The sequence below is a fragment of the Labeo rohita genome, chromosome 18 (assembly GCF_022985175.1).
Source record: "Labeo rohita strain BAU-BD-2019 chromosome 18, IGBB_LRoh.1.0, whole genome shotgun sequence".
In the NCBI taxonomy this organism is placed as follows: Eukaryota; Metazoa; Chordata; class Actinopteri; order Cypriniformes; family Cyprinidae; genus Labeo; species Labeo rohita.
Window position 1 is genome coordinate 6423156 of NC_066886.1, and position 27644 is coordinate 6450799.

At 33.9% G+C, this 27644-nt stretch overlaps 1 protein-coding gene across 1 annotated transcript in view; it reads left to right on the forward strand.

Moving 5' to 3' along the window:
- Nucleotides 1-27644, forward strand: part of LOC127180851 (voltage-dependent calcium channel subunit alpha-2/delta-1) — a 130044-nt gene that overhangs the window by 98167 nt on the left and 4233 nt on the right. Inside the window, exons 23-36 of the mRNA XM_051135172.1 lie at nt 6749-6809; nt 7115-7212; nt 10401-10482; nt 11018-11080; nt 12879-12982; nt 13510-13596; nt 16847-16914; nt 17096-17134; nt 17236-17307; nt 17390-17542; nt 17711-17763; nt 17861-17916; nt 19736-19862; nt 24344-24456. Coding sequence (XP_050991129.1) covers nt 6749-6809; nt 7115-7212; nt 10401-10482; nt 11018-11080; nt 12879-12982; nt 13510-13596; nt 16847-16914; nt 17096-17134; nt 17236-17307; nt 17390-17542; nt 17711-17763; nt 17861-17916; nt 19736-19862; nt 24344-24456 — 1176 coding nt within the window. The remainder of the gene's footprint in view (nt 1-6748; nt 6810-7114; nt 7213-10400; nt 10483-11017; nt 11081-12878; nt 12983-13509; nt 13597-16846; nt 16915-17095; nt 17135-17235; nt 17308-17389; nt 17543-17710; nt 17764-17860; nt 17917-19735; nt 19863-24343; nt 24457-27644) is intronic.

Genomic DNA, 27644 nt, shown 5'->3' on the forward strand with positions numbered 1-27644 from the left:
ATGTATATATTTAACATACACATACATGTACACAATGTATACAGTGCTAATATTTTCAGATTTTTTTTAATTTCTTTAGTATTTTTATGTACTTTCATACTTTTTATTAGTATTTTATACTTCTGTTTAATTAACTTTTATTTCAATTTTAGTTTTAACTTAATTATTTCAGTTATCAAAGGACGCATTTTGCATTTTTGTTTAGTTGACAAAATCAAAGTGGTTCTTACATGTTGCAAATGTCTTAACAAGTAGTTGTTTGGATGCCACCAATAAGTTTCTATTACAAGGTCACTCTTTCAAAGTATGTTTATTAGAACCATAAGCATAATTGCTTTGAAAAATAATAGCATACCTCTCCACAACAAGCCATGCTATTTGTTGTATCGTTCAGGCTAGTAGCATTAAGGATTGTGAGATGAATTATGAGTTTTATTCCTGCAACATTGCACAGGGGCCATGCAGAAGGATCACACTAGAATGCAGAGCTCTGAGCCAGAAGCGTTTTCCCTCTTCTCACTGTTCATCAGCATAATTATTTTAGCATAACACTGCTTTGTAAGATCACATAGTTTTAACTTGAGACATTACAAGTCGGAAAGCCAACAAAGGAAATTTTAGCATGTGAAACAATGAGTAAAGCAGGTTTTGAAAACTGGAAGGGGCCACAAAAGGTCATATTGTGGCTTGTAAGCAGTAACAATCAGCTACTTGAGGAAACTCTGGCCGCACAAGCATTTTGTATGCCAGTTATAATTGTACGTCTAATTTATTAAGTGCGAGCCTGTTTGGCTGTGTGTTAATGTGCTAAAACTGATATTTCTGTGTCCTGGCGTGTGCTACCGCAGATACGTGTGAGATGTGGTGTCTGTTTCTCTCTCTTCCTCATCTTATTCCCTCTCTCTCCATTTCTTGTCGTAAAGGATCCTGGCATAGGTTTACGGGCTCGTAAAGAGGCAGGTCCATATGGTTATTGAGAAAGGGGAAAAAGGCAGCGGCGCAGGGGTCAGGTTTTGCGGTGGTCTTCAGAGTGCTCCTGGATACCTTAGGAGCTCCACAGGGCTTGTATGAACAAAGCCGAAAGCCGAATGTAAACTTCAGAAAGGCAGAACTAGAGAAGTGTGGCTTTTGGGAGCCATGTAGAGCAAATAATGAGAAGAACAGGTGAACTTGGAGTTCTCTCGAGGGACGTGTCCTTACGGCCGGTCGTAACCGAAAACTGTGATGATGGACTCGGGTGCTTGGACCTGGCAGACCCTGGAATTGACTGCATCTTACAAGTTGCATGATTAGCCTCACATGCGTTTGTCACAAAGTACTCACTGCAAAAAAATTATTTTCTTAAAGGGATAGCTCACCCAAAAATGACAATTCTGTCATTAATTACTCACCCTCCAAACCCGTGAAACCTTCGGAACACAAATTAAGATATTTTTGATGAAATCCGAGAGCTTTCTGACCCTGCATAGACAGCAGTGCAACTAAGGACATCATTAAAATAGTCAATGTGACAGCAGTGGTTCAACTGTAATGTTATGAAGTTACAAGAATACTCTTTGTGCACAAAGACTATTCAACAATTTCTTTCTCAAAACCTCACTGCATTTTTCAGAAAACAAGACTTAAGACAAAAAATACTAAGTGAGAAAATCATTTGTTGTGGTGGAAAGTTTTTGTTGGAGATCAGAGATGCTCAGAGTGTTAGTTTGAGAAGAAAAGAAACCAACATGGTGCTAATTATATTGACGGTAAATTCAGAGCAGATGTGTAGCCATTAACTCATTGACATATTCGACAGAAGCTTCAGACACCCATCTGCATGAAAGCAAAGGTCTAATACCACCCTGTTTTGACATGCGCAGACACACAGACCGTATCACGTCGGCCTCCCTGTCTTTTATCAGCTGGTGATGGCTGTGTCATGGTTTTTCTGATCAGAAGCTCTGCTAATGGCAATAACGAGAGCATAATGAGGAACTATGTATAGACTGAGACAAGGTCTCTTTTACGCTTGATTGTATCTGCAATCTCTCCATGCTTCTTGTCAGTTCTACTGTGTTATTTTAGTGTTATTATTTTAGTATAAATTTATATTTATATCCTGGACCACAAAACCAGTCATAAGTAGCACAGGTATATTTGTAGCAATAGCCAAATATACATTGTATGGGTCAGAATAATCGATTTTACGTTTGTGCCAAAAATCATCAGGATATTAAGTAAAGATCATATTCCATAAAGATATTTTGTAAATTTTCTACCATAAATATGTCAAAACGTAATTTTTGCAAATAGTTGTATCTCGGCCAAATATTGTCCTGTCCTAACAAACCATACATCAATGGAAAGCTTATTTATCAGCTTTCAGATAATGTATAAATCTTAATTTCAATAAATTGACCGTTATGATTGGTTTTGTGGTCCAGGGTCACATATTTAGAATTTTTAAATATATTTTCAATTTTCATTTTAATTTAAGTTGTGTAATTTTATTTGCTTTTGTCACTGAATATTTCTATTTAGCTTTCATTTATTTTCATTTTAGTTTTTGTATTTTCATAATTAGAACTTAAAGGGATAGTTCACCCAAAAACGAAAATGGCCTAATGATTTACTCACCCTTAAGCCATTAGACGAATGCAGAGTTATATTTAAAAATGTCCTGGCTTTATCAAGCCTTATAATGCTAGTGAATGGCTGTTGAGATTCCAATAAAGTCCAATAAAGTGCATCCATCCATCATAAAAAGCACTCCATGTGGCTCGAGGGTCTTAATAAAGGCCTTCTAACGCAAATCAATGCGTTAGTATGAGAAAATATCTGTTTATAAACCATAATCTCTAGTTTTCGCTAACTGTCATACATGCATTCACAAGAGATGACGTAGGTGTAGCGTAAGCTCTGGTGAAAATATGCTAGTCTCACTAGAGCCAAGTTTTGTTTACAGCATGTTTATAACTCTTCTGACATTTTTCTTTACAAGTCCTGATTTTGCTCTCCAATGCGCTTCCGTGTTTGTCACAGTGTTTGCCTTCATCCTACATCCTACGTCATTCACTCACTCTCTCATGAACGCACGTACGACAGTTAGCAGAAGCTAGAAATTACAGTTTATAAAGTTTTAAACATGGATATTTTTCTTACAAAAATGCATCAATTTGCTTCAGAAGGTCGTTATTAACCTCCCAGAGCTGTGTGGAGTACTTTTAATGATGGATGGATGCAATTTATTGGACTTCAAAATCTCCACACCCATTCACTGCCATTATAAAGCTTGTAAAAAACAGGATATTTTGTTTTAATATAATTCAGATTATATTCGTCTGAAAAAAGCAAGTCATGTAGAAATCTGGAATCTGAGGGTGCAAAAAAAAATCTAAATACTGAGAAAATCGCCTTTAAAGTTTTCCATTACTAATCAGAAATTAAGTTTTGATATATTTATGCTAGGAAATTTACAAAATATCTTCATGGAACATGATCTTTACTTAATATCCTAATGATTCTTGGCATAAAAGAAAAATCGATAATTTTGACCCATACAATGTATTTCTGGCTATTGCTGCAAATATACCCGCGCTCCTTATGACTGGTTTTGTGGTCCAGAGTCATAAATGTTAAAAAAGAAACTAAGCTTAAAATGCCTAAGCATAGCCTTCAAGGGCATCACTTAAAAATCTAAAACATGGTTCTTCAAATCTGGTCCGTTGTCCCCCTGAGTTTAGCTTCAACCCTGATCAACATCACCTGCCTGCAATAACTGTCTTGTAATCCTAAAGTTCTTCATTTGCTTGCTCTGGTGTGTTTGATTACGGTCGATTTTAAACTCTGCAGGACAGTGGACCTTCGGGGCCAGATTTGATGAACCCTCATTTAAAAAAATGAATTGTTCTGACTCTAAAATCCTATAAGACGAGCCAAGTTCATAGCTGTTTTAAATTAGCCAATATATACACACCTTAACATAGTAAATTTAGTAATTTGTGGCTTTAGTGAAAGTATGTAAAGTGGATCTAGCACTAAAGTGTTTCTTTTGGCTCTCTAGTGATTCATCTTTATATTAGATTTGCAACTTTCTGAAGTAATTGGCTCAAGCATCAGCCAAGAACAAAATGTTGTGTACGCGCAGCAAGCCATCAGTTCTTAAGAATATATTAAGACCAACTGTTTTGTCTAGCTGCTTTGTTTATAGTGATTTTATTACAATAACAGTCAATTTTCATTGTTCTTATGTAAAAAATTAGGCTTAATCCTTTGTTTGGCTTGGTGAAAGTGCAGTCCGGAGATTTCCAGCGCAAAGCAACATATCCTCTGTGCTGAGATGGTCTGGTTCTGTTTTGATCTACTGGCTCACATCAATGACTGATTGCGTGTGCACCTTTGATGTACAAAGAGAGTTTGATGTGACTTCACCAAACACTGTCTGACCTTTTTTTTGCTGATCGTGAATACCACATGCCAATTTGTTCAACCATCATGTCATTTTATGTTTTCATCAAGCGTCAGAATTATTTTACCATGCCTGCCAAACGCTCCGCTCACTCCTCTCGTAACTCTCTGTGTTGAATGGAAAGGACTGTCTGCATCCATTTCTTCACGTCTGTAATCTCAAACTCACGTCTTTGTTGTCTGTCCAGGCTTTTGCTTAATCTGAAACCGCCATCGTCTCCATGAGCATGTTTTATATGAAATGCTGTTTTCGGAGTATCCGCTTTACAATGTTGGATGTCTTTTGGGACCGTCATGGACTGTGGTAACTTTGTCTTTCTCTTTGTCTTCTGATTGGTTGGATTTTCATCACAGGGAACAAGGGCAAGTATTGCACCCTTCTCGTCTCTGACCTTCATGTTTGATTTCATTCATCAGTTGTTGCATCATTTATTTTCAGTGTCATTTGCATGCATCTGTTTTTATCCTTTTTTCCAGAGCAGTCATGTTGCATCTGTGTCCGTGTGTTTTATTAAAATAATAGTGTGTTTTATATCACATATATTCTTTTTATATTGGTTATAACACTACGTTCATTCTGCATGCTGTTAATTGCTTTTTTGTTTGTTTAACATGCAAGTTTCTCCTGTAAAATATGTTGTCCAATTGACCGATATGGGTTTTTCAATGGCTCATGCTAATATCTAGAGATTGGCATGGTGGTTACAATGCTGATATATATATATATCTCTGTTGAAAAAAAATCACCTTAAACCAGCCTACAATGGTTTGATGGTAGATAGACCTGCTTAATATCAACTGGCAAAGCTGCAAAACCATTATAAACCAGTTTAGGCTGGTTTAATCCATGTTTTACAGCAGAAAAAAATTGACCAGATGGGTTTTTTATGAGCTATGCCATATTCACCCAAATTTTACTTTTACCAATCATAGTTACCAGTCTAATCTCAGAATTTCTATTTATCAACATATATAGTGTTAAATATTATCTATACGCTGTCTAAACATGAGATTGGCGTGGTGGTTACAATACGTTTATATCTCTCGCTTGAAAAACTCACCTTAAACCATCCTAAGATGGATTGATGGTCTCCCATGCTAGTCTGTTTACTGGTTTTAGAGGGTTCCTGGTCTTTTATTAAGCTGTGGATGGCAGCTTGACCAGCTGAAGACCAGTTGGCGATGTTTCAAAACTATTTTAAACCTATTTAAGATGGTTTTATCCATGTTTTAACAGCAGAAAAAGACTAGTACAATTTATTTAAAATGCCAGTTTCTTCTCTAAAATGTGTTCGGGCAAGTTGACCAATATGGGTTTTTTTTTATGGGTTATGCCATATTTACCCAAATTTCACTTTTACCAATCACAGTTACCAGTCTAATCTTAGAAATGCTAAATATCGACATATATAGTGTTAAATATTTTCAACATACTGGCCAAAAATGAGATTGGCATGGTGGTTACGATACTTGTATATCTCTTTCCTGAAAAAAAAAAATCACCTTAAACCAGCCTAAAATAGCTCGGTGGTCTCCCATGCTGATCTGCTTACTGGTTTTAGAGGGTTTCTGGTCTTTTTTAAGATGTGGATGGCAGCTGAAGACCAGCTGACAAAGTCTCAAAACATTTTAAAACCAGTTTGGGCTGGTTTATGCATGTTTTTACAGCAGAAAATAAGTATAATTTATTTACCATGCCAGCTTCATCTTTAAAATGTGTTTGGTCAAATTGACAAGTATGTTTTTGTTTTTCTTGTTTTTTGAAGACCAGTTGGTAGGGTTTTAAAACCATTATAAACCAGTTTAGGCTGGTTTTATCCATGTTTTTACAGCAGAAAAGACCAGTACAATTTATTTAAGATGCCAGTTTCTTCTCTAAAATATGTTGAAATTGACCAATGTGTTTTTTTCAATGGCCAGTGCTGGTACTGATAAATAAAGATTGGCATGGTGGCATGTGAATTCGCTGTAAAAAAAAAAAAAAAAAATTATAACCTAAGATGGTTTGATGGTCTCCAATGCTGGTTATTGACTGGTTTTAGAGGGTTGAATGCTGGCAAGACCATCTTAGGTTTAGGCTGATTTTTACAGCAGGGAAAGACTAGTACAATTCAATTAAAGCAGTTGAGATGTCCACATCCAATGAAATGAACCTTTGGTTATGCTATATTTACCCAAATTTCACTTTTATCAAACAGTTACCCATCTAATCTCAGAATTGCAAAATGTCGATATATATAATATAAAATATTTTCAATATGCTGTCTAAACATGTTTTTAAATCTCTCTCTCTCTGTAGCCTTTGAAACCATGCAGCAGGAGAAATTTGAGGAATATGGGTACACCTTTATTGCACCTAGGTAACACACACACACACACATAAATATACATATACACACACACAGAGCAGAAATGGCAGACCTCCCACAGGGTTTAGTCGTGACAGGTTTATATGGACTGTATCTAGACTCCATTGGTCTTTGAAGGCCTATAAATTCACACCTTCAAACCCACACTTCACTTCCCTTAACAATGGATCCCACAGACACGGCAGCAGCAAAAATGTTTGGTCAAAATGTCACAGTACGAAGGCCTCACTGTGGTCATCAAACTGATTGTGTGTTTTTCTGTGATTCAACACTAGTAACTTTTTTTTTCTTTCCAGGGAATACTGCAAGGACCTCAAAGTCTCATCCAACAACACCCAGTTCCTGCAAGACTTCAGTGACTACATTGACAGGAAAACACCAAATGATCCTATGTGTGAGTGCAAACCTAAACACATTTATACCTCTGAGAGCGTTCAGACCAACGTGACGTTTTATCTAATGCAAAGACATCAAAGTTTCAAATGTTTTTTCAGCCCCTGCATAACACCACCCTTTGCAAACAAAACCACTGTGGTTATTTTTGAATACATGATGTAGTGAAATCAGAGTTGAGAGGGCTCAGATTACTTTCCTTTAGTGGCTGAGTCAGGTTGATTCCCGCTCAAATGATGTCAGCGTGTGTGGCGGCCCTGCCGTCTGTGAAGGTGATCCCTGCCAGCCCTCTGTTTAATCAAACTGTAATTGATTAGTCTGCTCTGTAATGACTCCAGCCCTCTCATCTTAATGTTCTTACCCATCATGACTCACTCTTTTCGGTAAAGAAATGATAGCGCTAGAGTACTCACACACGAACACACCCAAAGAACTTTGCTAGCTTTACAGTATGATTAATCAGATAGATATTGGCACTTTTACATTTAAAAGACCATACCTTATGTATATTGAGGCGTTACCAGGGGTGTTTCCTCTGAGGAGGCAAGGGAGGCAGAGAAAAAAAATTGTAGTAAAATCACTCATTTTTCTAAAGAAACATTGTCCAACAGCAACACCAGCTGGTAAAGTTACAGCAGGAGTCTGTATCTCTCTCACCTCCCCTGAGCCCATTGAGTTTTAACTCAATGAGTTTGGTGGGGTGTAATTGAGATCATTTGGGGAAAGTCACATGAGAGGAGGCAATGCCTCTATCGTGATATGATTTAGATATGACTGGTTATGTTCAGCTGTAATTGGTTCATGTGATGGATCCCGTCTCTTGTGTTCGAGCACATTCCGCAATCGCGAATCACGCTGAATTAACAATAGAATGGCATTAATGGGAAGGCTAATTAAAAAAAGTAAGTAAATCACTTTGTTATGTCAAAATAAATAATAAATGGCATGAAAACATGATCTCTGGAAGTTTTTAGTGAGTAATCAGCTTGTTGAAATTTAAAGTAAATCTTTGTGCCTGTGACTATTTACCAAGCTTTGATGACTGATGATCTGAAAAATGTAAAAATAGTTAACAGTTAATTATTATAAAATAGCTGAACATAAGTTCACAAATTAAACATATTATGCATTCAAGCGTGTAATGCTGAAACCTTACTAGAATTGTTAGAATGGCTAAGGAGCAGCAATCTCCACATAAAACTGATCGTGCAGACCAAACCATCAGTCACAGAGACTTGAAACTTGGAGGGATGGTAGTACTCACACCGGTGACAACGTCTCCAAGGCTCGCCCCAAACAGCCTGACGTGGGCGCTACAGTGATCAAAAGAATGACATTGCTTATAATTCCTTAACCTTCAGTCGCAGGCTCAAGTGTCTTTGGAATCCTTGGCTCATGTTGGACAAAACGCATGCCTCAAATTCGATTGTGAGCCTGGCGAAATTTTTGGGTATTTTGGATTTTTTTTTTAAAATGACTTTTGCGAACTAGTCCTAGGTTTTCGCCTGATCGGAACCAAACCGGTGCAGGAAGATTCTCTGGAGAGCAAATACTCTGGAGAGCAGAGTTGAACTTTCGACTGACCGTCACAAAGGGGCGCCAAAACGTTCAACAGGGGCATGGCCACTTTTAGTAAAATGCCTATAACTCCTAAACGGAATGAGATATCATTGCCAAATTCAGAACACTTATGTAAGAGCTCATTCTGAGGTCTATAACTATGCAATCATTTGTCCTATCAACATGAAAATTGCTGTGCACGCTTAAGGTCTAAAGTGCCACAAGTGTGTATAAGGACATGGCCGCCATTGGCCGATGAATTTTGAGCACCCTTAGACAAGGTTAACAGAGGCCGATCGGAATGAAACTCGGTAGTCCTGTTTGACTCATGGCCCCAAAGGTCTGTGAAAAATATGAACGAAGTCACCCATTGTGGGGTGATATCGCATTTTTCAAAGGCGTAAATGGTTGTACATTGCACGTTTTTTCGCACATACACATTATATTCGTATCATATGATAGAACTCCTCATTCCGGACAACTTTACCTCTAGAAGCACTGCTGTCAATAAATTGTTTGTTAAATGATTGAGAAGATGTAAAAACCTACTTTTGCAAACTAGTCCTAGGTTCTGGAAAAAAAAAAAAACACTGCAGTACAATTCTCTGGACTCTCTAGATAAATAATTAAAAAAAAAATGTGAAATGGGGTCGTTTAAAAAAAGGGCTCTTACCCAAACTCCTATAAAGCCTAAAGGAAAACTTCATTAGGCTTGGTGAGCATGTGCGACAAGCATGCTAAACAAGCACGCAAAGTTTTAAGGAGATCGGACCACAGCTGGCGATGTCATAACCGTTAAATAACACAATATTTCTATGGTAAATTACATGGATTTGCCAAAAATGCATCATTGATTTAGGTGGTTACAAGCTTGCTAAACAAAGTCTTTTTTCATATGTACTTAAATGCCTTAAAGTGCTTGAACCCCGGTAATCGCTGCTTGAAGCTATGTTTTAAATGGCTGCTGCCCTGAGTTAATATTTTGGAATAAATGTAATTTTTATGTAACATTTTTTTAACCAAGAAAATGTGACTGGAACATGAATTTACATTTGATTTAATTTTAGATATATATGCTTTATATAAATAAAGCTGCCAAAGGCTAAGAAAAATATGCAGTTTTACAGCTGTTTTATTTTACATATTACTGTTGTTGTGTGGAGTTAAATGTGAAAATGTAGGTAGTTATATGGTAGTACTAAGTTCATTGTTATGATTAGCAATAGACCAATATAGGGTTGCAAGGGGGTGGAAAATTTCCGGTAAATTTTCGGAAACTTTTCAAGAATCCCTGGACGATTCCAAAAAATCCTGAAAAGTTTCCAAAATTTCTGGAATGTTTCCCAAATGTACTGGAAATTTTCCACATTTTTGCAACCCTACTGACAAACAATTTCTGTTTTCAATTTTTTAGTAAATTTTGAATTAATTTTGTGTACAATAAATATTTGTTTCATTTCCACAATTTTGTTTATATAAACGTCACAACCAGTGAACTTTTGCAGTTAGTTTCCACATTCTGAGTCGACAGGGAGTGGGGTTTGAGCATGGGAAAATCCTGTTTTCCATGACATAATCCAAAACTATCGACTATAAAGACTTTCCTTTCTCTCTGTCTGTATTGTTCAGGTAATGTCACTCTTGTAAACCGGTTGCTGCTGGACGCCGGTCTCACGGCAGACCTCGTCAAAGTCTGGAAGGAGCAGAGTGTGTAAGTTTAAGACAAAACACACACATGGAACGACATAAAACACTCATCTAGCCTACGTCTGTGTGAAATGTCTCGAGTTTTCAAGTACAAAGATCTCTGCAGGCCAGAAAGACGCCTTCGTATAACTGCTGAACACAAAGCTCTATTTAAAGTCCTGACATGAATAAGACTGCTGTCTTATTGTCAAAAGCAAACTCGAGAGTCTAGCAATTATAAACAGGATTAAAGATCCCGACAATGTGGGAGTCCAAAAACACAGTACTTAACAATACACAATGCTTATGACACATTTCAGAATTGTGTTTTCAATTAAACAAATGGTGTTTCAATTACATCGTTACATTGAAGAATGACCTGAATATTCCATTATGTGTTATTTTTTTAATTAGGAGGCTAAATGTGTTATTAGTTACTTTGAACGTAATTGAATTTAAAGTAAAAGGCTAGAATACCTACACAAAATGCTCACAGGTGTAAAGTTGCTTGGTTTCTGCTTGTAACTAGATGCTAAACTTACGTTTTTGCATTTCATTAGAGATGGAGTTTTGGCCCGGTTTGTGGCTACAGATGGAGGCATTACACGTGTGTATCCTAAAAGGTGAGTTCCATTCACAGTTGTGTGAAATATGTGCACTTCTCCATCCCCATGTGCGCACGTGTGTGTGAGAGATGCTAAATTCTTTACGATCTTTCCTCTGTCGGCAAGCCCCGCAGGGGTCTGCGGTTCAGAGCGAAAGAAAGGACGTTTCAGAGGATGTTTCTGGTACAGAGTGACTCTTTGGAGATTTCTTATGGGAGCCATGTGCAGCTCTCGCTCGCTTTCTCCTTTCTTTATTAGCTTAAATCTATAACAGTGAGTGCTTGAGTTCATAAACTTACTCTGGTGGTGTAAAACAGCAGGACGGTGTTTAAGAAGCTACAGTGGTGGACTTATTCACAGTTCATATTTACTCACCTCGGTTACAAAAACAAAATATCTGTTTTCTTTGTCCTTGTTGGAGCTTCACAGCATCAAATTACAAACTAGCTGCTTGCATTTTCTGGCATAGAGCAGCATGTTCATACTGCTAATCATCATCTTTTGTGTGGATATTTGTGTCTTATTGCCAACTAACTTTAGAAATATTTTTTTCCCCCCACAATTATTTATTTTGCTGTTTCTTAGGTGACACAAAACATATAGCTTGAACTTTAGATCCTTAAATGCAGTTTGACTTTAGGGTGAATTTTATTTTATTTTATTTTATTTTACTTTACTTTATTGTTTTTTATTTTATGTAAAATTAATTCCTTTAATATGCTGTATTATTGATACCTATCTTGGAGATTTATGTTCACGCTCTTAAATAATTTATTAATTCCTTTATTTTATTTTTTTTTATTTTATTTTATTTTATTTTATTTTATTTTTTCAATATTTTTTTCCTGTAAAATGAATTCCTTGATATGCTGTATTATTGATATTTATCTTGAAGATTTATTAAATATTTTATTTATTATTTATTAATTAAAAAATAACTTATTAATTCATTGTTTTTTTATTTTATTTTATTTTACTTTATGTAAAATTAATTCCTTAATATGCTGTATTATTGATACCTATCTTGGAGATTTATGTTCACACTCTAAAATAATGTATTAATTCCTTTATTTTATTTTATTTTAATTTTTTAATATTTTTTTTCCAGTAAACTGAATTCCTTGATATGCAGTATTATTGATACTTATCTTGGAGATTAATTAAGTTATTTATTATTTATTAATTAAAAAATTATTTATTCATTCCTTGTTATTATTTGATTTTATTTTATCTTCATGTAATATTTCTTTTCAGTAAAATGAATTCCTTGATATGCTGTATTATTGATATTTATCTTGGAGATTTATTAATTATTTTATTTACTATTTATTAATTAAAAAAAATAACTTATTAATTCATTGTTATTATTGTTATTATTATTATTATTATTATTATTATTTATTTATTTTATTTTATTTTTTTATTCTTTTCAATATTTCTTTCCAGTAAAATGAATTCCTTGATATGCTGTATTATTGATACTTATCTTGGAGATTTATTAATTTATTTATTTGTTATTGATTAATTAAAAAATAATTTATTAATTCCTTGTGTAATTCCTTATTTTATTTTATTTTATTTTATGTCCAGTAAAATTAATTGCTTGATATGCTGTATTATTAATACAAAATATAAAATGATTAATAATCTTAGAGATCTAACTTAATACAATGCATTTGATTCCCTTTCCATGTATTTATGTAGGATTTTTGTCTTATCCATTCTTGAGTTTGATCGGTACATTATTTATATTGCTTTGTTCATCATTTTGTTTAAATCTTAAATCATTTCTCTCTCACTTTTCTCTCTTTCTCAGTGCTGGGGAAGAATGGGGTGAAAACTCTGAGACCTATGACTCAAGTTTTTACAAAAGGAGTCTGGACAACGACATATACATCTTCACCGCCCCATACGTCAACAGTAAGAAACACACTCTCCCTCTTACAGTACACATCCCCTCTATAACATTTGGATGGACGTGTGCTCTCTTTGGCACTCGGCTTTACTAAGACAGCTGCTGATCTACTTGAAATGCGCACCTACAGATCTCTTGCCAAGGTCGAGTAAGCTTATATTACTGGGGGATTACCATTCAACAAGACTACCTCACATACACACACGTGTGGTCTGCAGGACTAATACACATACGGTCGATGAGCACCCATGTGCCAAAACACAGCCCCAGGGGAATGCCTGGTCCTTGTGTTTATAGGAGGTTTTAACATTTAAGCTAATGGTGAAAGCAGACTGAAACCCTTGAACATTTCGATATCAGATGTAACATGTCTACCTTGGCAGGTGTTACCAGGAGAATTGCATAAACAGAATTTGGATACTAAACTCAAGCCTGTTTGGATTAGTTAAATGATATAGAGCAAAGAGAGACAACTCTGACCTTAAATGCATTTTATTGTTTTGCATTTGTGTCGTCTTTTCTCTCGAAACAGAGAGCAGAGAGTCTGGTTATGAGTCTGGTATCCTTGTCAGTAAAGCGGTGGACTTGGACATTGATGGAGCAAAACTCAAACCTGCCGGTGAGCTCTTAAAAAGTTCAGCTACATTATTGTTCAAAAGTTTGGAGTCAGTATGATTTTTTTTAAATACATTTATTCACCTAGGACAGTAAAGACATTTTATTATGTTGCAAAATATTTCCGTTTCAAATAAATGTTGTACTTTTGAATCTACTATTTATCAAATAATTCAAAAAACTGTTTTAGATTCAGCTATTTCTTTTCTTTAAAACTCATAAAAAAAGTAACCAGTAATTAATATTAATAAATCTATTATCTATTAATATATAATAACCAGTTCAAATAATTATTGTATTATTTTATTTTTTATTTGTTTTTTCCTGTATTTTTTTTTCCCAGTAAAACGAATTCTTTGATATGCTGTATTTTGTTTTGGTTAGTTTTATTTATTTATTTAAATTTATTTTATTTTATTTTATGAATATTCCAGTACAATGAATTCTTTGATATGCTGTGTTTTATTTTATTTTATTTATTTATTTATTCAGTATTTTTTTCCAGTAAAATGAATTCTTGGATATGCGGTATTTTATTTTATTTTATTTTATTTTATTTTATTTTATTTTATTTTATTTTATTTTATTTTATTTTATTTTTCAGTATTTCTTTTCAGTAAAATAAATTCTTTGATATGCAGTATTCTGTTTTAGGGTTTTTTGTGTTATTTTTTTATTTTATTTTATTTTATTTTTTTAATAAAAAATTAATTTTTTGATAAGCTTTTTTGTTTTATTTTATTTGTTTTATCTATTTTTTTCAATATTTCTTTCCAGTAAAATGAATTCTTTGATATTCTGCATTTTATTTTATTTTATTTTATTTTATTTTATTTCATTTCATTTTTATTTATTTTATTTTATTATTTTATTTCATTTCAAAATAAAATTGTATTTTATTTTATTTTATTTTTCAATATCTTTTCCAGTAAAATAATTTTTTTGATACGCTGTATGTTGTTTTGGTTTTTTTATATATTTTTATTTCATTTTATTTTATTTTAGCAGTATTTCTTTCCAGTAAAATGAATTCCTTGATATGCAGTATTTTTATTTTATTTTATTTGTATTTCTTTCTGGTAAAATGAATTACTTAAAATGCTGTTATTAATACTTAACTCAAATGTGACAGTAAAGACATTTATAATGTTAAAAATATATTTCAATTTAAAAAAAATGTACTTTTGTATCTTCTATTCATCAAATAATAATAATTATAAAAAAATCACAGTTTTCAATGCTAATAATGATTTCTGAAAGATCATGCAACACTGAAGACTGGAGTAATGGCTGCTGAAAATTCCCAGTAATAAATAATTCAATTCAATTCAAATTTATTTGTATAGCGCTTTTCACGATACATATCGTTGCAAAGCAGCTTTACACCAAATTGACATTTTTACAATATATGTAGTAGTAGCTTGATGCACATATGGCAGAGATGTGTGGTAAAGATCAATTAATGACGTAATCAAACAGACAAAGAACACTATAAATTAGTAGCAGAATTCGGTAGTGCTGTATGTTTTCAGGGTTGGCATCATCTGAAGTCCTCTGTGGGGTTGGCATCATCTCTTCTTAAGTGTTCTGGATCCACACTGGAGCTTGTGAATTCCTAGTTACCATGGGATGTCAATCCCATGGCAAAAACAGAGAACAAATAGGAACATAATTAGCGTAGCTGCTGTTCAAACTAAGAAAAGGAAGGTTTGTTAAACCAGAGCTAAAAGATTAATAATGAACATTTGATCAGATATAGCTGCAGGAAAAGTTTGAGATGCATTATTTGAATGCTTGGCTAAAAAGATGCGTCTTTAATCTAGATTTAAACAGAGACGGTGTGTCTGAACCCCGAACGTTATCAGGAAGGCTGTTCCAGAGTTTGGGTGCCAAATGTGAAAAAGCTCTACCTCCTTTAGTGGACTTTGCTATCCTAGGTACTACCAACAGTCCAGAGTTTTGCGACCTTAGGGAGCGTGATGGATTGTAGCGTGGTAGAATACTAGTTAGGTACGCAGGAGCTAAACCGTTAAGTGCCTTATAGGTAAGTAGTGCTATTTTGTAGCTGATGCGGAACCTAATAGGTAGCCAGTGCAGAGACTTTAAAATTGGGGTAATATGATCATACTTTCTTGACCTGGTAAGGACTCTAGCAGCTGCATTTTGGACTATCTGTAGCTTGTTTATTGAAGATGCAGGACAACCACCTAGTAGTGCATTACAATAGTCCAGTCTAGAGGTCATGAATGCGTGAACTAGCTTTTCTGCATCAGAAACAGGTAACATGTTTCGCAGCTTGGCAATGTTTCTAAGATGGAAGAATGCTGTTTTTGTAACATGAGAAATATGATTTTCAAAAGACAAGTTGCTGTCTAATATAACACCCAGGCTTTTGACTGTAGTGGAAGTAACAGTACATCCGTCTAGTTGTAAATTGTAAGTCAAAAGATTCTGTGTATTGTTTTTAGGTCCAATAAGTAATATTTCTGTCTTATCTGAATTTAATAGCAGAAAATTGTTGGTCATCCAATCTTTTACATTTTTAACACACTCTGTTAACTTCGATAATTCAGAAGTTTCATCTGGTCTTGTTGAGATATATAGTTGAGTATCATCAGCATAACAATGGAAACTAATCCCGTGTTTTCTAATAATATTACCAAGGGGCAGCAAGTATATTGAAAATAGTAGAGGACCTAGAGGACCTAGACCTATAAAATGTTATAATATATCCACATATAAAATTTGTATTTAAAATAGTAATAAAATTCACAGTATTTAGTGTTTTCACTGTGATTTTGAACAAATAAATGCAGCCTTTGTGAACATAAAAAATGACAGACGCTGAGCTTTTGAACGGTAGTGAAATCGTTTTCTATTAAATATATAGTCAATGTAATAAAAGTTATAACTGTTTTGTTTTAATAGTCCTGTTTATAGTAAATGATCAAGAATTTCCAACCAGTAGTAAGGCCATTCCTATGTGGTTAAGTAAAAGGGTTTATCTTTAAAAAACAACCCAGTAATGTCACTGGGATTTGTTTTTAACTAAATTGGTCAGTTCTTGTGTAAATTTTGTTTGTGTTTTAATGATTCATCAATGATGCATCACTTGCTCATTCTCCACATGAATTCATTTCAGAGCTTTGTTTGGTCTGACCCTGACATGACTTTCTCTCATCATCTGAATATTTTATCATATTTTTGTAAGATCTCAACACAGATGACAGTGTGTGTTTTATGTTATCCTACAGTGGTGGGAGTCAAACTCAACGTGTCAGCCTGGATGAACAGCTTCATAAACGCTACCACCAAGAAAAATGTAAGCAGAAATGACCCTCGTTTCCTTATCGGCACATGTGGAAGCTGTTTAGACGCAAACGCAGCCTCTCTAGATGGGCCGATATTGAAAGCGGAGATGAATTGACTCGCTCTAATAAACGTTGTAAAAGGCCTGTTTCACGAATTCTCAGTTCTCTACTTACGTAATTTCCTCTCCGCAGTGCAAGGATGAGATCTGCGGGTGCCTCAGAAATGATAAGGTAGGGTGCTGACTGCTTCATGCTGCTTTGACCTCTGCAGCCACTTATCTAAAGCTGCTTTCACTCTCTGTTTCTGATGAATGGCTGGTTTTACTCCTCAGCAAGTGGACTGTGTGATACTGGATGATGGCGGATTTCTGCTCATGTCCAATCAGGATGAATATATCACACAGGTAGTGGATATTTACAAGATCCAGAAATACTGTGTGCTTCATATTTAGTTTTTTTTTTTCATACATTCACTCTGATTTTCAGATAGGTCAGTTCTTTGGTGAAGTGGACCCTGTTTTGATGATCACTCTGGTCAACACCTCACTCTTCTCTTTTAATAAAACCTACGACTACCAATCCGTCTGCGACCCGGAGAGAGAAACTAAAGCTGCTGCCGGACCCCGCTCTGTATACGTGGTAAGCTTGAATGGGTACTACTAAAAAATAAAGGTTTCAGAGCCATAGGAAAACCTTCAAGAACTTTATATTGTCAACCTCTTCTGAAATGAGGAAACAAAGTCCAACATCTTTTATTTTGTGTCTATTTTAGTTTGGCATCTATGTTTGTGTGTTTGTTTTTGACAGCCAACGATAGCAGATATGCTGACTGTAGGCTGGTGGGCCTCCACTGCGGTTTGGTAAGAAGAAATAGACACCACTCACTGAGAAAAATAGACAGACAGATGAAGGATTGCCGTGTTGAGGTGGATGTTCTTGTTTGTTTCTTCCTTTTAGGTCAGTATTGCAGCAGCTACTTCTCAGTCTGACTCTCCCAAATTTAGTGGGAACAGGTATGTCAGCCCAATTCTGGGCTGTGTTTTTTAACGCATTGTGAGTGACGTTGATCAGTGGTTGTGTGAACTATTTAGGCATACGATGCTTTTGGGAAACAGCCCTGGCTCTTCTATTTGCAACTTTGGATTTTATATTATATTATATTATATTATATTATATTATATTATACAGCATTTTGTCATATACAGTATATAAATGAACTTTACATTTTAAATAATAAATTAATAAACATAAATAAAAAAATAAGTAAATATCTACACTATAAAATGTAAATCTTTTCCACCCCCCAAAAAACCCTGTGTACAAATTTATTCTAATGTTGTAATGTAATGTTTTTTTCTATTAAAAACTGATGTACATATATTATAATTGTTTATAAATTCTGTATATAAAATTTTAATTTTTAATTTAATTTTTGTAATATACAGTATATAAATGCATTGATTGAGTGAACTGTACATTTGAAATAATGCATTTATAAAAACAAAAAAAAAAAAATAAAAAAAAAAAAACTGTGAACAAATTTAGTTTAGTGTTGTAATGTTTTTCCTATTAAACCCTGATATTAAAATTGATATTATATAGAATTTAAATGTATAATATTATGTATCATTTTTGTCATATACAGTATATAAATGCATTGACTAAGTGCACTTTACATTTCATATAAAACAAAAATACATTTCTACACTATAAACTTTAAATCTTTTCAACCAAAAAACCCTAGGATATATTATAATATTTTACAAAATACATAATAAAACATAAATACATATCTACACTATGAAATTTAAATCTTATCAACCCAAAAAAACATTTCGACAAATTTATTATAGTGTCGTAATCATTTTTTTCCTATTAAAAACTGTTATTAAAACTGATGTATATATTATAATACTTTATAAAAACATATTTTGTATATTTATATTTTTCTGTTTATGTTTATGTAGTTTATATATACACTTTTCCTTTTATAATATGTTTTTGTATAAAATTTACGTTTGTAATAACATTACACCGTTTTTGTCATACACGGTATATAAATGCATTGACTAAGTGCACTTTAAATTTGAATAAAAAATTAATACAAATAAATAAATTAAAAATAAACACATTTCTACACTATAAACTTTAAATCTTTTCAACCAAAAAAACCCTTTGAACAAATTTATACTATTGTTGTAATCTACTGTTTTTTCCTATTGTTTTTCCTAGAAATATAATAAATATATTTGTATATTTATTTATGTATAGTTTATATGTGAAGAGTTTTTTTGCAAAAATAGATAACTCAGGTTTTTTTTTTTTTTCCAAAAATTTTGTTTTTTATTATGTTACCATGTTTTTATTGTGTTAGTTATCTGTGTTTTTTAAGTTATTATTGCTCTATATCAAAATATCAAAATAACCCAACTGCAGTTTGATTGAGATTAACTGGAATGCAGAATAAGAAAAACACGATTTTTGAACATTTTAAAAAGGGGAACTTTTAAAAATATTTTTTATACAACACTTAAATATATAATAATATTATGCATCATTTTGTTATATACAGTATATAACCCTAAAATATATGGATGGAATTCCTTATGTAGTTTAAATGCATTGACTAAGTGAACTTTAAATTTTCAATCAAGTAAATTTAATTTGATTTCAACAAGTTGTCGAAATGTTCAGGAACTGATGTAGTAATTTGCATCAATTGAACGAGCAGCAAAACTGCATTGTTGCGAGCGTGCTTGATATATAGGCTGTTGATCCGCGTGTGTGTTTTGATATACACAGTGTGTCGCTGGTGTGTTTGTGTGTTTTCAGCGTACTCGGAGGATGACCTCTCGGATGCGTTCTCCAAAGAGAGCTGTATCACCGAACAGACTCAGTATTTCTTTGAGAACGAGAACAAATCTTTCTCTGGAGCTATGGATTGTGGAAACTGCTCCAGGTGAGGACTGTTTTTCTGTTTGTGCGCGCATAAATCCATCCGCATTCCCTCCGTCAGCGTGTGTGGGAGTGCGTGTGAGCATGTGCAGATGATGTCAGCGCTGTCTTTCTGTCTCTTCCTGGATAATTGCTCATCCCGGTAAGTCATCTCTCCAAGGATCGAGCAGCTCGGCTTTCCTTCTCTCTTTCTTTCCGTCCCCTCTGCCCGCTCCCTCGCTCCCCGGATCCGTCCCCGACGTCCAGCCGGCCGTAAATCCCGCCGGCCGTGCTGTTTAATGTAACGCCGCTAAAGCGAAACGTGTCGGGGTGGGTGGGGGCGCTCGGCCTGACAGAAACTCTACGCCTTTTTTACGAGCCCCACGTGTGACTCTGCGTACGATAGTTTTTCTTCCATGTTAACTACTTTAGACATGTAAAGTTTAACAAGAGCCATAAAGAGAAATCCATTTGTGAGATCTCAGGAGCTCGAGACCTGAGCTTCGGCATATGTAATTCAATCTCGCTCGCAGAGACATCAACACCAGCTCAGGCTAAAGGAACGCATGTACTGACTGCGGGAACGGCCATGCAAAAGGATGGCTTAAACAGAACATCAAGGAGACTATGGCAAATTAGACTTCATTTTTCTTTAGGCTTTTGCATTGGTTGTCTAAGGTCTGCTTGTCTTCTTTCAGCCCTACAGATATATAGAGATTTTTGGATAAAACGCTCCCCTCAGAGGTTATACAATGCCTCTGTTTTGAAACCTAGTGAGCTGCCTTACTGTCTACTGCCTACGTAGACACTGGGGTTGAATCGATACTGAAATTTTGGCTTTAATACAGTACCATCCTCTGATTCCGTGGTATCGACACTGAATTAAGACCTTAGGCAACAAATAAAACCTCACCCGACTGGTGAACTGCAAGGAGTGTCAGTAGATTCAATAATTCATGATTCCTTATTAAAGAAAAAAGTAGGTTCATTAAATCTTGTAAATTTTATTGTGTATTTATGTAATTCCCAAAAATGACTGTTTTTGCATTAAAAAACCCCACTAAAACGCATGAAAAAATATATAGTTGCAAATGTTTTTTTACTGTTGTCTACCGGGGCACAGTAATATTTGCAATAGTTAATATTAATTAATAGTATTTTTCAATATAAAGAGTACAGTGTGTGTTGCTTTTGTTAAACATACACTGCCATTCAAAAGTTTGGGATCAGTAAGATTTTTTTTTTTTAGTTTTTAAGTTGTTAAAGTTTCTTATGCTCATCAAGTCTGCATTTATTTGATCAAAAATCCAGGGGAAAAAAAGTGAAAAAATATATTTTTTTTTTCTTTTCTGTTTTTTATGTCTTTTTCCGGGTCTGCTTACCAAAGCTGAGTTTGATCAAAACTACAGTAAAAATAAAATATTTTAAAAGTATTATTACAATTTAAAATAACGTAAAATATTTTCATGTTTAAAATACCTCAAATATTTTTCGTTTAAAATAACTAAATATTTTAATATATTTTAAATGATGCTGAATTTTCAGCATCATTAGTCCAGTCTTCAGTGTCACATGACCCTTCAGAAATCATTCAGATATGCTGATTTGTAAGATGTTTGGTGGAAATAGTGTAATATTTTATGCTTGATATTTCTGTGGAAACAGGGATCCATTTTTTTAAAGGTTCTTTTTAAAGATTTTTTCTCATGATTTTTTGATGAATGGAATGTTCAAAAGAACAGCATATATTTGAAACTGAAATCTTTTGTAACATTATGAATGTCTACTTGGATCAATTTTATGAAAGCCCATTTCTAACACTGAAAAAGAAAAGGTAATTGCAACTTTTTATCTCACAATTCTGACTTTTTTCTTGCAATTCCATGGTATAAACTTGCAGTTCTGAGAAATAAAGTCAGAATTGCAAGACAGAAACTGCGAGTTATAAAGTCAAAATTGTGGGACAAACTCGCAATTCTGAGAAATAAAGTCAGAATTGCAAGATATAAACTCACAATTCTTACTTTACTCAAAAATAAGTTTGTCTCGCAATTCTGACTTTATAACACACAATTGCGAGTTATTAAGCCAGAATTGTGCTTCTGAGAACATATCAGTCTTTTTTCCACCCTAAAAAGACTTTATAACTCACAATTGTAAGTTTATATTACATATCTGAGGAAAAAAAAAAGTCAGAATTGTGTGAAAAAAGTTAGAAGTGCTGGGTAAACTTCCAATTCTGAGAAATAAAGTCAGAATTGCAAGATATAAACTCACAATTCTGACTTTTTTTTCTCAGAAATTAGTTTGTCTCGCAATTATGACTTTTTTTCCTCAGAATTGAAAGTTTATATCTCGCAATTCTGACTTTATAACTCATAATTACAATTTTATATCACATTCCTGAGAAAAAAAGTCAGAATTGTGTGAAAAATGTTAGAATTGCTGGGTAAACTTGCAATTCTGAGAAGTAAACTTGCAATTCTGAGTGCAATTATGCAATTATGACTTTTTTCCTGAGAATTGAAAGTTTATTTCTCGCAATTCTGACTTTCTAACACACAATTGTGAGTTATTAAGTCAGAATTGTGCTTCTGAGAACATATCGGGCTTTTTTCCCCCTCAAAACTAGACTTTATAACTCACAGTTGCAAGTTTATATCACATTTTTGAGAAAAAAAGTCAAAATTGTGTGAAAAAAGTTAGAATTGCTGGATAAATTCGCAATTCTGAAAATAAAGTTGCAATTCTGAGAAATAAAGTTGCAATTCTGAGAAATAAAGTCAGAATTGCAAGATATAAACTCATAATTCTGACTTTTTTTCTCAGAAATGAGTTTGTCTCGCAATTATGACTTTTTTTCCTCAGAATTGAAAGTTTATATCTCGCAATTCTGACTATAACACACAATTGTGAGTTATTAAGTCAGAATTGTGCTTCTGAAAACATGTCAGTCTTTATTCCCCCTCACAACTAGACTTTATAACTCGCAATTGCGAGTTTATATCACATTTCTAAGCAAAAAAATTCAGAATTGTTAAAAAAAAAAAAGTTGCTGAATATAAATTTGCAATTGTGTGGAAAAGTCAGAATTACAAGTTTTTATCTTTTATTTCTCGCAATTGTGAGTTTATATCTCTCAATTCTGACTTTATGTCTTGCAATTGCGAGTTTATATCACAATTCTGAAAAAAATTAAGATAAAAAGTCACAATAACCTGTTTTTTTTTTTTTTTTTTTTTTTTTTATTCAGTGGTGGAAACGGCTTTCATACAATTTAGTGTGCCCTTGCTGAATAAAAATATGGATTTCTTTCATAAAGAAAGAAAGAAAAAACTTACTCCAGACTGTTGAATGGTATTGTATGTTCTGGATATGATTTATAGATAGTAGAAACAATTATTATGTCATATTCAGTAAATGTGTTAAACATATGTAATAAATCCATGCAACAATGTTTACGTTGCAGTCACAAAGCTGGGTCAGAAAATTGCCCACACTGTTACAATTATTTTGTGAAAAACAAAAGATTTTTTAAAACAATCTGTTTTTTTTGTTGGTACAAAAAAAAGTCAGTGAGGTCCAGTGTTGTAATATACATTCGGAGTGTATTGTAAGTGATGACAGAATGTTCATTTTTGTGTAAAATAACCTTATAAATGATGTCTCAGTACGCATCCCACTAGGTTTTGGCACATCTCTATAGTTTCTCACAGGATGTTTTTCACGGAGACCACAAAAACCCACCTGAAGCACTCTTATGTGCTCTTATAACCTCTCTTGCTCTCATGAATAAAGCATTCCTTAGAGGGCAGACAGATGTGAGCCACTGAACTTTAGGACTCCATGCTTCCCTGTGATCATCAAGCCCTCCATGTGTGTGTGCATATGTGTTTGTGTGAGTGTGACCCCGATGGCCGCTATGATCTGAGAGGCTCGTTATGCACCGCCGAGCATGCTGGGTAGCGGTAAACAGCCCGTGATTACCGAGAGAGCAGGTGATGTGTAACAAAGAACTTTTACACATACATATACGTTTACATGCACACAGGCCGGCGCAAAAACCCGTGTCACTCTGTTTTAAAGAGAGGGAGGAGAGCAGTAAAAGAGAACAAGAGAACGCTATAAAGAAAGCTCATGGCTGAAACTCGTTCGGCGATGACAGTACATAACAAGCTGCCAACCGACGCAGATTTCCAATATAATACACTCATCTCCTGTTACACTTACTAAAGACTTCCACACATGTTGGGACGGTTTTGGATATGGAAGAAGTGTATAATTGATTCCTGACAAAGAGCTTATGCTGACTTACGCAAAATGTTTTGAGTCGGCAGCCATTGATGCTTGCTTATGTTTACTGCTCCTGATTTAATGGGTGGTCTCGCTGAGGTTTATGTCTACTTAGTTTAGAGATGCATTAATCGAGACTTATGATATAAGCTTTTGAGAACTGTGAGAACTGTTTGTATTAATGACTTTGCTGTTTTTCAATCTTTTTTCAAGGATGTACCGGGCAGAGAAGCTTCCAAACACAAATTTGGTCTTTTTGATCTCTGACGCAAAGAGTTCCTGCCTGTCCTGCGATCCCAAACCGCTGAGACAAGCCGAACAGCCCTGTATCCTTCACATGATTCACCTTGTTTCTTACAGTGTCATCTCGTAGTGTTCAGTCAAATCATGGGTTTGATTCTTAAAGAATGCATGAAGTATTTATGTATAATTTTACTCAAAAATAATGCATTATGCATCTGAGAAATAAAGTCAGAATTGCGAGATATAAACTTAAAATTCTGGCTTTTTTCTCAGAAATGAGTTTGTCTCGCAATTGATTTTTCTAAGAATTAAAAATTTTTATCTCGCAGTTCTGACTTTATAACACACAATTGCGATTTAAGTCAGAATTATGCTTCTGAGAACATATCAGTCTTTTCCCCCCCTCAAAACTAGACTTTATAACTCAAAATTGTGAGTTTATATCACATTTCTGAGGAAAAAGTGTCAGAATTGTGTGGAAAAAGTTAGAATTGCTGGATAAAAACTTGCAGTTGTGAGAAAGAAATTGTGAGAAAATTCAGAATTGCAAGTTTTTGTCTTTCTTTATTTCTCACAATTGTGAGTTTATATGTTGCAGTTCTGACTTTATAACTTGCAATCACAATTCTGAGAAAAAAAGAATTATGAGATAAAAAGTTGCAATAACCTTTTACATTTTTTTTTATTCAGTGGCTTTCATACAATTTAGTGTACCCTTGCTAAATAAAAATATTAATTTCTTTAAAAAAAAAACTTACTCCAGACTTTTGAATGTTAGTGTATATTCTGGATTTGATTTAAAAAATGTATAATTTCACTCAGAAATACTGCATTAATCAATGCAATTGATCAATATTTAAATAAATAAAGAAATAAATTCTACTTGTTTGAACTTTAATCAGAGAATCCTAAAAAAATAAAAATATCTCCATTTAATTAAAAAATTAAGCAGCAGAACTTTTTTCAACATAATGATATCATAATTGTGATGATAATAAATGTTTCTTTAGCAGCAAATCAGCATATTAGAATCATTTCTGAACAATCATGTGACACTGAAGTCTGGAGTAATGGCTAGTGAAAACTAAGCTTTGCCATCACAGGAAAAAAATTACATTTTAAGATATATTCAAATAGAAAACAGTGATTTTTACATTGTAACTAGATCAGTAAAGTTTTGAAGTTGGCTTGAGAAAGCCTTGTCTGTTATTTGACTCTAATTTGTTATTAGAGTTATTTGAATTTAATTGTTGAAATAAACGTTTGGGACAGAGTGGGAACACACACGTTTCTATCATGAATCTACATGTTGCTACCATGATTTAGGATGGTTAAGTCATGCTCTAGCATGATTTAACATGAATTAGCATGTCGTTAGCACAATTTAACATAAATTAGCATGTTGCTAGCATGATTAGCATGTTTTTAGGATGATTAGCATATTACTAGCATGATGTCAACATGGTTAGCAAGTTAATAATGTGTTGTTAGCATGTTTCTAACATGATTATCATGTTATTAGCATGCTTTTAGCATGTTACTAACATGTTAGTATGATTAGCAAGTTACTAACGTGTTACTTTTTTTAGCATGTTAGCATAATTATCAAGTTACTAACATTTGTCTAGCATGTTTCTAGCATGTTTAGCATGTTATTAGCATGATTAACAAGTCACTAACATGTTACTAGCATGATTCTAGCACGACCATAATGTTATGGTATGTTGCTACCATGTTTCTAGCATGGTTAGCATTTTACTGGCATGTTAAAACAATTAACAAGTTACTAGCATGTTGCTCACATGTTTTTAGCATGATTAGCAAGTTACTAACATTTGACTAGCATGTTTCTAGCATGATTAACATGTTATTAGCATTCTGTTAGCATGATTAGCAAGTTACTAGCATGTTACCATGTTTCTAGCATGATTAGCCTGTTACTAGCATGTTTTACCATGATTAGCAAGTTACTAGCATGTTGCTACTATGATTAGCAAGTTACTACCATGTTTCTAGCATGATTAGTATGATTACAAGTTACAAGCATGATTTTAGCATGATTAGCAAGCTGTTAACATTTGGTTAGCATGTTTCTAGCATTATTAGCATGTTATTAGCATGTTCTTAACATGATTAGTAAGTTACCAGCAAGTCGTTAGCATGTTTTATTGCTAGTCTAATTAAAACCAATTTAAAATTCTAAAAATCAGCTGAAACCAGCAAAGCTGCTGGTTTAACCCTTAAAGACCTAGGACATTTTCGGGGCACCTGACACGCCTGCACTTTTCTTTGTTTTTTCAGACCTATTCTAGTAGTCAGCATCAAGTGCTGTATATCATTGTAAACAGGAGAAATTGAAGTTTCAGTCTAGCTAATTTAAAGGCACAATTTTCCTTTTGTCTTCTCTAAGAATGAATGAATTTCCAAAATTGTAAGAAAATCGCAAGCAACAGTTGGAGGTTTTTTACTGTGCACTCAAACCGAAACACATGAAGTTTGGATTTTTTTCTTTAGAAAGTTGTATTTGGGTGTTTTACACTTCAAAATAAAATTTCATCTACATATAACATTCCCCAAGCAAGTTATAGCCATTTATTACAATATTGGTTATAGGCGCTTTTCAGTAAAAAAGACGTCTATTTAGTTTATTGACAATTTAGATGTGTTCAAAAATGTTTAGGAAGTAAAGTAAATGGAAACAGTATTATGTAATAAGAAAACACAAGTAAATAAATAAATAAAAGGTGAGTTTTTGTTTTTCAGAGAAATCTTTTTTTCAGAGTATGAACAACAAACACAAACAGTGCAGCAAGTAGTGAAAACAACTGCACAAATCGTCTTGTGCAACAAATATACAAACAGTGCAAATGATTCACAAACTACACACAAAATGAGAGAAAATATACAGAGTGCAACAGAAAAAAAAATTAGTGCAAATGATCTTTATAAACTATATGAGAAGAATTACCATAATATAACAGTCAAATGGATCGATCCACTGGCTGTATTCGCGTTTTACCGGGACAGCGCATAGCCACGTGAAAACAAATTCCAGCGCATTGTCGGATATGTACTGCCCTTTCATCCTTGCTTTTGTTTTGTTATGTGTCAAAGTGCTCTGTTGTGTGTTTTTCTATGCTTTTTCAGAGAGTACTGTCATGCAAATGTGCTATTTTGTGTTTGTTTTCATCCACACACGACGTACTTTACTTTCACTTTGAGTTTGTTCAAATTTACAAAGAAACATGCTAATTGGTGGTTCAACAGTCCA